The sequence below is a fragment of the Oratosquilla oratoria genome, chromosome 3 (assembly GCF_046742065.1).
Source record: "Oratosquilla oratoria isolate Oo_2021 chromosome 3, ASM4674206v1, whole genome shotgun sequence".
Classification (NCBI taxonomy): Eukaryota; Metazoa; Arthropoda; class Malacostraca; order Stomatopoda; family Squillidae; genus Oratosquilla; species Oratosquilla oratoria.
The window spans coordinates 4,866,628-4,878,788 of record NC_134779.1 but is presented as its reverse complement, the minus strand read 5'-3'; the positions used below and the strand labels follow the sequence as shown (position 1 = coordinate 4,878,788).

Here is a 12,161-nt window from a genome sequence, read left to right as displayed (position 1 = left end):
TTTTGAGGAAGTTAGTGACAGAGTTTGAGAAGATGTGTGAAAGAAGGAAGCTGAAGATAAATGTGGGTAAAAGTAAGGTGATGAGATGTACAAGGGGAAAGAGTGACAGCAGGCTGGAAGTGAGCATTGAGGGAGAGAGACTGGAGGAAGTGGATAGTTTTAGATACTTGGGTGTGAATGTGGCAGGAAAGGGAGGAGTGCGGGTGGAGGTAGAATGTAGATTGAGAGAAGCGAGTAAATGCCTTGGTGGATTAAAAAGTGTAATGAGAAATAGACATCTGTAAGAGGAGGTTATATAAAGGAGTGATTGTGCCGACAGCACTGTACGGGGCAGAAACATGGAACATAAGAGAGGAAGAGAGATGGAGTTTGAATGTGTTTGAGATGAAATGTCTGAGAAGTATGATAGGGGTTACTAGACTAGATAGAGCGAGAAATGAGGAGGTGAGGAGGAGAACAGGGGTGGAAAGGGAACTGGGAGATAGGGTTGATGAAAGAGTATTAGGATGGTTTGGACACATGGAAAGAATGAATGAAGAAAGATTAGTAAAGAAGTGTGGAAGGCAGAGATGGAAGGAGTGAATATGAGGGGGCCTCCTAGGATAAGATGGATGGATGGGGTAAAAGGGGCATTACAAAAGAGAGGAATGTCTGTTGAAGAAGGACGGGAGAGGACAGAAGATAGGGGTGAATGGAGAAGAGTTGTGTATAGATGATGCTGTGATGCATGAGGGAGAGTGGGTGGGGGATGGGGGGTGAAGAAGTATGTATGAGAAAAAATTGACGGAGCCCGAAGGGATTTCTCCCCGTCTTCTCCTTTTCTGCATGAGGGGACGGAGAGAGGGGGTTGCCGAATTTATGAAGCGGTCTTGCTGTGGAAGTGCTGTGTCTTGCAACACTGCTTCTTACCCAGGGCAATGGACAGGATGCAGGGATGACCCGTCATCCAGAAGGTGCCAAGATGGGAGGGAGGGAGGAGGTTGGAGGGGAGTGGAATATATAGGATATGGAATGGGTGGGAGTGATTTTTATGCCTTTTTCTTTTTGGCTACCCCCCGTGTAATAGGGAAAAAGCCTATGGTATATGTATAATCATATATATATATATATATATGTATATATATATATATATTTATATATATATGTATATATATACATATATATATATATTCATATATATATATATGTATATATATATATATTCATATATATATATATATACACATACACACACACACACACATATATATATATATATATATATATAAATATATATATTTATATATATATTCATATATATATATATGTATATGTATATGTATATATATATATATATATATATATATATATTTATATATATACATATATTCATATATATTCTTATATATATATATATATACATACATACATATACCAAGGCTTTTTCCCCCTTCCAAGGGAGGTAGCCAAAAAGGGAAAGGCATAAAAACACTCCCACCCATTTCATTCATAAATACACTCCACACCCCTCCCACCCTCCCTCTCATCTGAGCACCTCCTGGATGACGGGTCATCCCTGCACCCTGCCCACCGCCCTGGGTCAGAAGCAGTGTCGCAAGACACAGCCCATCCACAGCAAGGCCGCTTCATTTAATCGGCGACCCCCCCTCTCCGTCCCCCCTTGCATATAAGGAGAGGACGGGGAGATATCCCTTCGGGCTGCGTCAAAATTTACTCACACATACTACCCCACCCCCCCGCCCATTCCTCCTCGTGCAATCACAACATCATCCATATACAACCATTCTCCACTCACCTCTGTCTTCCGTCCTCTCCCTTCCTTCCTCAACAGACATTCCCCTCTTCCCCAAAGCCCCCTTCACCCCATCCATCCACCTCATCCTAGGACGTCCCCTCATGTTCACTCCCTCCACATCTGCCTTCCATACCTCTTTTACTAGTCTTTCTTCATTCATTCTTTCCATGTGTCCAAACCATCCTAATATTCTTTCATCAATCCTATCTCCCAAATCCTTTTTCACCCCTGTTCTCCTTCTCCCCTCCTCATTTCTCACTCTATCCAGCCTAGTAACCCCCACCATACTTCTCAGACACCTCATCTCAAACACATTCAAACTCCTTCTCTTATGTTTCACGTTTCTGCCCCATACAGTGCTGTTGGCACAATCACTCCTTCATACAGTCTCCTCTTCGCATCCATTCCCAAATGTCTATTCCTCATTACACTCTTTAATCCACCAAGGCATTTACTCGCTTCTCTCAATCTACATTCTACCTCCACCTTCACTCCACCTTTTCCTGCTACACTTGCACCCAGGTATCTAAAACTATCCACTTCCTCTAGTCGCTCTCCCTTAATGTTCACTTCCAGTCTACTGCCACTTTCACCCCTTGTACATCTCATCACCTTACTTTTACCCACATTTATCTTTAGCTTTCTTCTATCACATACTCTCCCAAACTCTGCCACCAGCTTCCTCGATCCCTCCTCTGACCCTGCCACAAGCACAGTGTCGTCCGCAAACAACAGCTGGCTCACCTCCCACTTTTCTCCATTTTCTTTAACCATCTCCAATCCCTGACCCACTACCCTAGCATTCACCTCTCGCACCACCCCATCCATGTATAAGTTGAACAGCCAGGGCGACATAACGCATCCTTGACGAAGTCCCACCTTTACTTCAAACCACTCACTCTCTCCATTTCTAATCCTGACACAAGCTCTACTACTCTCATAAAAACTCTTGACAGCTCCCTAAAGCTTTCCTCCAATCCCATAAATTTGCATAACCTCCCACAGTGCCTTTCTGTCTACCCTATCGTAAGCCTTTTCCAGATCCATAAAAGCCCAAAAAACATCCTTCCCCTTTCCTATAGCTTTCTCACATATCTGTCTTACCACAAAGATCTGATCTACACAACCTCTACCTGTCCTAAATCCACACTATTCCTCACCAATTACTCCTTCTGTTCCTCTCCTAATCCTCTCAATTAAGATCCTCCCATAAGCCTTCCCTACTACACTTAACAGGCTAATCCCTCTGAAACTATTACATTCACACTTGTCCCCTTTTCCCTTGTAAAGAGGAACTATATAGGCACTTCTCCAGTCCTCCGGTACTCTACCCTTTCTCCAGCAAACATTAAACAACCTCACCAACCAGTCCACTATCACTGAACCTCCCTTTTGCAGACATTCTGCATGGCATCCATCCAGACCAGGTGCCTTACCTGCTTTCATCATCTTTACAACTGCCTTCACCTCATCCTTCCTTATTTCTCCTCCATTCTCCTCACCCATCACTCTCATTTTCTTCGCATTTCCCACTGCAGCTATCTTTCCTTCCCTATCCTCCTTCACATTTAGCAACTCCCTAAAATATTCTGCCCATCTTCCCCTTACTGCCATCTCTTCCATTATCATCTCTCCATCTGCATCTTTTACCTTTTCTTCCCTACTTGATTCGCCTCCTCTTCCTCTCTTAATTTCTTTCCAAAACATCTTTTTATTACTTTCAAAATTTTCTGTCATACTCCTACCCCATTTCACATCTGCTCTACTCTTTGCCTCCTTTACCTTTTGCTTTACTTCTCTTTTCTTTTCTTTGTACGTCTCATATGACTCCCCCGACCTCTTTTGTAACCAATCTGTGAATGCTCGCTTCTTCTCTTCTACAACCTTCTTTGTTTCCTCATCCCACCATTCACTACCCTTTCTTCTATTTCCCCCTGTCCTTCTTGTTCCACACACCATCCTTGCACACTTTGTGACTCCCTCCTTGAACCATCCCCATTCTTCCTTCACCCCCATCTCTGCTCCATCCTTTACTCCCTCCCACTCCTCCTTCAGCTTCTTTTCGTACTCCTTCTCCAATTCCTTTTCATTCAAGGAGTTCACTCTAAGAACCTCCCTACCTTTTGTCCCTTTCTTCTTTCTCCATCTATCCTCCACTCTCAGCTTACCTTCCACCAAAAAATTATCTGATATTCCCCCACCCTCTCCCCTTAGCACATGTACATCCTTAACTCTTCCTATCATAATCCTATTTACCACTACATAATCCATTAGCGCTCTATCTACCACCCTTCCCTCCACCACCCTCTCCCATGTGTACTTATGCTTGACTTTCTTCCGAAACACTGTATTTGCTATCATCAACTCTCTTTCTAGACACATTTCCACCATCAACTCTCCACTACGATTCTTTCCTGGAACTCCACACTTCCCAACCACTCCATCGATTGGACCATTTCCCACCCTAGCATTAAGGTCTCCCAGTACTATTACATTGACATTTCTTCCTAAACCCTCTATGCACTCATTTAAATCTATCCCAAAGGCCTCCCTTTCTTCCACGCTCTTCTCACTGCCAGGCCCATATGCACTTACAAAGACCCACATCTCCTTTCCCAGTTTCACCTTCATCCACATTATCCTTGAGGAAACCTCCTTCCACTCCACTACCTGTTTACCTATCTCCTCACTTACTAGAATAGCCACCCCTTCCCTCCCTCGCCCTCTCTTCACTCCTGATAACCTCCCACTTACACTCCCAAACTTACACTCACCCTTCCCTTTCAACTTAGTTTCACTCAAAACCAACACATCCATCTTTCTTCTCACAAACATACTACCTATCTCTTCCCTTTTACTCTCATCTGTACCACATTCACGCACATTAAAAGAACCACACCATAGGGTGCTGGCCCGAGGCCCTCCAGCACCCCTTATGCCTTCACTTTTCTTTTTAGGATATGTGCCCCGTGGGGCTACAGGGAGAAGGATGCCTAGTCCCTCTCCCCGTCCCTTTCTTCTCGCCTCTTACGATCCAAGTGGGATACTTGGTGGCAGTATTCTTTTCCCCCACCACAGGGAAATATATATATATATATATATATATATATATATATATATATATATATTTATATATATACACACACACACACACATATATATATATATATATATATATATATATGTATATATATATATATTTATTCATATATATGCATACATATACATATATATACACACACACATATATATTATATATATATATATATATATATATATATATATATATATTCATATAAATATTAGCAGATACTTAATGGTCCCCAGTACACAGACATTCATCTTATCAACCACATTAACTTTTTTCCGTTTGTTGCGTACCGGCTAGGTTTGAGTCCTCAGCCTGACAGCGTCTCAGTTTCCGAATATCCTTCCATCGAGCTACATACCCCTTTATTCTCAGTTGTGTTTGTAAGGAATTAAAATGGAAATAAGTTATTGTGGTTGATAAGATGAATATATGTATATATATATATATATATACATATATATATATATATAAATTTATATATATGTAAATATAGATACATATATATATATATATATATATATATATGTACAGCACTGAATGGGTCCCAGTGATTAGAGATACATTTTAACAACCACAATGCACTTTATTTCTAAGCCATCAACATCGGGAGATCCAATGGGGCTACATGTAAAAATTGAAATGCGGTACTGCCGAGGACTCGAACTCAGCGATCGCATGACAAGTGCCGTAGTAACTAACCAACTACGCTATCAAGAGAGATATAAATTGAGCGCAAGTTTCTCATATATTTGTAAGCTCGAGTTACATACACTTACATGAAATTTTACGTTCTTGCATCCTAGTATATAAATCTCTACACTAGGATGCAAGAACATAAAAATTCAATTAAATACGCACAACATAATTCCGCTGTCTTCCAACATGTAGACAAGGAAGGCCATCATATGGATTGGAATGAGGCAAAGATTATCTTTAATTCAAAATGCAGTTTTAAAAGAAAAATAATAGAATCATCCCTGATTAACAAATTTCCAAATTTTAATATATCATATGGACAGTGGTCACCTGACTGCATTACCACCTGGGCAGTCAACAAATTGTTACCATCGTTGGTGAAGGCGGGTGACCTGCCCCGCAAAGTACTAGACGCTACCTGAGTCCTACCCTTGTCCCTTATTTTTATTGTATATAAGACATGCCTTTTGCTCTACCTTTCTGTATTCCACTGAAGAGGATCACAGTCCATGATCGAAATATATGGAATTAATTTTTTTCATTTCTTCTTATCCAACACAGTGGGTTTTTGTTGAATCTTTACGAATGTGTTACGACATTACTTTATAGTTATATATATATATATATATATATATATATATATATATATATATATATATATATATATATATGCATGTAGTTATTTACCTAGTTGTATCTTACGGGAAGTGGAGCTAAGCTCGTAGTGTCCCGTCTTTGTATCTCACAGTATCTAATTTGCCCTTAAATCCATGTATGATTTTTGCACACACTATTGTTTCGTCCAGTTTGTTCCATATATCCACCACTCTGTGTGGAAAGCTGCTCTTTTTAAGGTCCCTTCTATAAGTGTCCTTTCTAAGTTTATTTTCAGGTCCTCTTGCCTCTTATCCCAATTTAGTAAGTCTTCTCTATCAAAGACTTTCATGCCTCTCATGATTCTATAGATGGTCAATAGGTCACCTCTTTCTCTTCTCTGTTCCAGAGTCGGTAATTCTAGCTTTGAAAATCTCTCCTTATATGACAGTTTTAAAAGTGTTGGAGCCATCTTCGTAATTGCTCTTTGGATTCTTTCAATTTTCCTTCTCTTCATTTTAGTACTGGGTGTCCATAGTGTCCCTGCATACTCCAGTCTTGACCTTATCAGTGTGATTAGTATTTTCTTCCCACTTTCTTCGTCCAAGTAGGTAAAAGTTACCTTTATTGATCTTAGCAAATTGTAGGTTTCTCCGACAATCTTATATATCTGTTTATCAGAGGTCATGTCATTTGTGATAATAACTCCTAGGTCTTTTTCAGATCTCACTTTCTTTACTTCCTATGTACTGCTTCTATATTGTCCTGATATTCTTTTTTTTCCAAATCCCATTATGCTACATTTCTTTATGTTGAAGTCCATTTCCCACTTCTGACTCCATTCCCAAACCCTATTTAGATCTCTCTTTAGCAACTCCCAGTCCTTTTCTGTACTTATTTCCCTCATCAGTTTTGCGTCATCTGCAAAGAAGTTTATGTAACATTCTACACCCTCATCCATGTCATATACATAAATAGCAAACATTATCAGAGCCGACACTGATCCCTGTGGGACACCACTAATCACTTCGTAAATAGAATTTTTTTCTCTGACCACTATTCTCATCAATTCATTTCAATAGTTTACTTTGTATCCCTCCTATGGTTTCCAATTTTCTTAATATTTTTTGTGTGGTACTTTATCAAAAGCTTTTTGTAAATCTAGGGAAGCACAATCAACCCATCCACCCCTTTCTTGTATTATATCTATTTGTCTTGAATAGAGACAGATTAAATTTGTGGCACATGACCATCCCTGTCTAAATCTGAATCGTCTCGGGTTTAGTATATTGTTTTCCTCTTGATGTTTTGTCCATCTATTTTTTATAACTTTTTCACAAATTTTGGCTACTGTACTTGTAAGGGAGATTGGTCTGTAATTTGTTGGGTCTTCCTTGTTTCCCCCTTTATATATTGGTATGATATTGGTATTTTTCAGTCTTCTTTGAGTGAGCAGCTTATTACCTTATATACTTTGTATATTAGTTGATATTTACATTATTTTAGTATCCAGTTTGCAATTTCATCCAGGCCGTGCGATTTCCTGACATCAAGTTTTATTATCTGGTCCATTATTTCTTTTCTTGTTACAATTATTTCTCTCATGGGGGGGTGTTATCTCACTTCACTTCTTTCATCCCAATGCTGTATATTTTCTCTAGTGAACACAAACTTGAAGTGTTTGTTCATTACTTCAGCCATTTCTATATTTTCTGTGTATTCTATATTCTCTTGGCGTAATTTTATTACTTCCTGTTTGTTTTTTAGTTTACTGTTCATATATTTATTGAATAATTTTGATTAGTCTATACATTTTTCTACTGTGTCTTTTCATATTTTCTTTTTTCCTCCCTGCGTACTTGTATATATTCATTCCTTTTATTGGTATATATTTACCACTTACCAGTTTTTTCCCAAGCTTTATCTCTTCTATCTTTCGCCTCACTGCACCTTCTGTTAAACCAGCACTTAATATTTGCATTTTCCTGTTTTTGTCTTGGTACATATTTATCCACTCCTTCATTATATATTTCTTTCAAAATCATCCATTTCTCTTCCACTTGTGTCTCTTTATTGTAGATTTTTTCCCAATTCAGCTTTTTGAAAGAAGTTTCTAAGTTTTCCAAAGTCCGTTTTGTTATACATCAATCTTTCTTTTCTATATTTCTCTTTTTTCCATACATATTTCCTCTTTTAGTTTAAATTCAAATAATATGTAGTCACTCTTCCCAATTGGTATCTTGTATTCAATATAATCCACAATTTCAGTCTCTGATGTAAATATTAGAGCTAGTCTCGATGGTTATTCTTTTTTTCTCTATCCGGTATTTCTTTTGCCCATTGTGTCATTGTATATTCTATAGTCAAGTAATATGTACTCCCTAAAGGTCCTCTCCACCTTTCACTATCATCTCTTCCCAACTCATTTCTTTGCAGATAAAATCTCTCATAAGTATTACGTTTCGTCTGTCCTTCAGCATTTCATCTAATGAATGCCTTGTGTCTTCTAACATTTTAGAACAAAATGTGTGTGTGTATGTGTGTGTGTGTATGTGTGTGTGTGTGTGTGTGTGTGTGTGTGTGTGTGTGTGTGTGTGTGTGTGTGTGTGTGTGCGTGCGTGTGTGTGTGTGTGTGTGTGTGTGTGTGTGTGTGTGTGTGTGTACATGTATACATTTTTCTTTTCTTTTTTCATGTCAGGGGCGTATACAGTCATGAACATGATTTTTCCCCGCAGTATGGTTTTATCTGTGTTTTTTAGGTGTTAAGTCACCGATACGTGATGTATTTTATATAAAGTACTTATGTCACGACAAAGCTATTTTTGTAAGTAGTAATCCGTTATCTTATCAGTGTAGCTTTAATTACATAAAGAGAACCACTGATTGTAACACAATATCTACTAATCGTCATTGTACGCTTGTGGAAAAAGTAATAAACAAAGGTTTTGACAAACTATTCACTCACCAGGATGAAATCGTCTGGCTGTTCCAGAAGAAATTTGTATATTAACCCTACACTGGACTTACAATTTGACACACCTATGATGGGATATGAAACATGGTTGGAGCCTGTTAGTAGCCTTGCATAGACCATGCTTACCAACCCTTTAGAGCCAGAAGGGTTTGTAGTGTGTAGTGTATAATTTCCCCCCCCCCTCTCTCTCTCTCTCTCTCTCTCTCTCTCTCTCTCTCTCTCTCTCTCTCTCTCTCTCTTGTAGTGTATACACAAAAATAGTGGGCTAAACAATGAATGAGCATTACGTAACAACCTACCGGAGTTAACTCCTTTGCTTATCATGTTGAAGATGTACCAGCATGGCCTGTTTGTAAACTCCGCCTTCGCGCAAGCCTCCTTGCAAAGATCGAAGCGACACAAAAATACATTAATGGACGTCCCGATACGAATCCTGAAAGAAAGATGGGAAAAGGTCTTCGGTGGAAGAGAAAGAGAGGAGGGTGAGAGAGGGAAACGCGAGGTGGAGGGAGTCAGAGGAAAGAACAATGGTAGTCAGGATTATTCAGCAGAATTAACATGATATAAATATGGAGGAGGCTGCAAGAAGTCATAAGGCCTGCGTTAGGCAGTTCCATGCCCCATACAACCTGTCATCTCTATTCATAAAATTATTTAATATTCTCTTAAAACAATAGTTTCAGCAATCATTAACCTGTTGATAAACCACTTCTTGCTTATTTCCTTCTTTAACCTAAACATAAAAGATCTATTAAGAAACAAAGTACCCAAGAAGTTAGGGGGAGTTGCTGAAGTTTGTTTAGAAATAATTTGTACCAAAATATAATTTCGAAGTGTTATTCATTTTTCATCTAAAATCAGAATCAGGTGGTAATCATCTAATTGAAAGCTAGACATTCAGAAGTGGGATTATCTTTCTGCCTGGCACCTTGTAAGAAGAAGAAAAAAGAAGATAATTTTTTCACTTTTTCGATTCCTTTGTTTCCTAATTCCTAGAGAATCTAAATTCGACGTCTAGACATCTCTAGAACTATTTTATTCTATACGTGTCTACAAAATTTATTTTTTTTCCTGCACGTAGGCTCCGCCAGCCATCAAGACATTTTTTGTGGCACTTTTACTTACATGAAGATGTCTCCATACTTCTTCCTTAGAGATTTGACTTTGCTCTCGCTCGGTATCGGCGGGAAAGCCACGTGACCCACCAGCGGAAGCCCCCAGAGACCTTGAACCAAATCAAGAATCATTAACAAACATTTTTTTATACGAATTCCTATGCTAGATTTTATACATTTCGTTCTGCGTGCACATACCGGGAATTCCTCGGTTCTCATTCGACCACCCACAAATATGCAGAGGGTATCGTTCTCAAAAAATAAATAAATAAATAAATAAATAAATAAATAAATAACCAAAGAAACAAGCACTTAAACAAAAACAGGCGCTCCATTAAACTCTTACGATCACAAACACAGGCTGACGCACATATACTGTACAAAATCACATACACAAACATATACACACATATGCACGCACGCACACACACACACACAAACATGCACACACACACACACACACATATGCACGGACGCACACACACACACACACACACACACACACACACACACACACACACACACACACACACACACACACACACACACACACACACACACACACACACACACACACACACACACACACACACACACACACACACACACACACACGTATGAGGAGAGGATGAGAAACGGGAATACCTACATTGGAGGACCAAAGAAAGAGAGAGAGGTGATAGTTTAGTAATCTTCAAAACAGATAAATAACTAGAAAAAATACGGAGAGGATCTGTTAATATGGTTTAAAGAATATCAAGAGGGTATGGCACAAATGCAAAGAAGGTAGGTTTCTCATATATCTGCGCGTCTCTTCCTTTTTTATAATATCTCTTCCCTTCTACTAGAAAATTACTGTTGCTAACTAAACCTATTAGACCCATCATTCCACTCCCACGATGCAGTGGGAAATGAGAAAACCCTAAGAACATAAGATGAAGGAGACTGCAAGAGACCATAAGACCTACACTAGGCAGTTCCATGTCTATTACCACCTGTCATCCCCATCCATAAAGTTGTCTAACCGTTTCTTAAAACAACTGATAGTTTCAGCGCTCATTACATGGTTACTAAGTCTTTTCTATTTGTTGACCACCCTATTACTAAACCAGTTCTTGTCATTTCCTTCTTAAATTTAAAATTGTTGAGTTTAAATCTATAACTGTGAGACCTACCCTGTTGTCTTAATATGATGGCCTTGTTTGCGTCACCCTTGTTAAAGCCTTTGATCTACTTGAATACCTCTATTAGATCACCCCGCACTCTGCGTCTTTCCAAAGTGTAAGGTGCCTAAGCCTCTCATCGTCAGGTAAATTTCTGAACCCATGTATCATTTTGGTCATTCTCGTCTGTACTGAATCTAGTGAACTGATATCCATTCTATAGGACGGAGACCAAAACTGTACCGCATAGTCAAGGATGGATCTAACAACACCAGATAGACTTTGATAATTACCTCTCCATTTCTATTCGTAACCGTCCTAGCGGCGAACCCTAATGCTCTATTAGCTCTATTCCTGGCGCTAATGCACTGTTTCATGAATTTAAGTTCAGGACTCACTAGAATTTCCAAGTCTCCTCTCTCGCACTCAATTTTCTCTAGAAAAGTGTTATTTAAGCTATGTCTGCTTTCGGGGTTGTGTAACCCTACGTTTAGCACTTTGAGATATTAAAGTACATTTGCTATTTCACCGACCATGTGAACAATTTGTTAAGATCTTCTCCTGACCTAATTAGGCTCCCTATCTTAGTGTCGTCTGCTAATTTACTAACACTACTTCATCTCTCTGTCCATTTTTTAGGTCGTTCTTTAATCGCCTTCCCAGGGCTGTCGGGAACCAACGCGACATGAGTTCGGCACAGTATCCACTGAGCTACTAGGCTAACTACACCTGA

The 12,161-nt window shown here is 39.1% G+C and overlaps 1 protein-coding gene across 1 annotated transcript in view; it reads right to left on the bottom strand.

Moving 5' to 3' along the window:
• LOC143041347 (cytochrome P450 2L1-like) overlaps window positions 1-12,161 on the bottom strand; it is a 36,792-nt gene that overhangs the window by 24,440 nt on the left and 191 nt on the right. The window contains exons 2-3 of the mRNA XM_076213174.1: window positions 10,276-10,375; window positions 9,450-9,583 (exon numbers count right to left, since the gene is read on the bottom strand). Of these exons, the coding sequence (XP_076069289.1) occupies window positions 9,450-9,583; window positions 10,276-10,375 (234 nt within the window). The remainder of the gene's footprint in view (window positions 1-9,449; window positions 9,584-10,275; window positions 10,376-12,161) is intronic.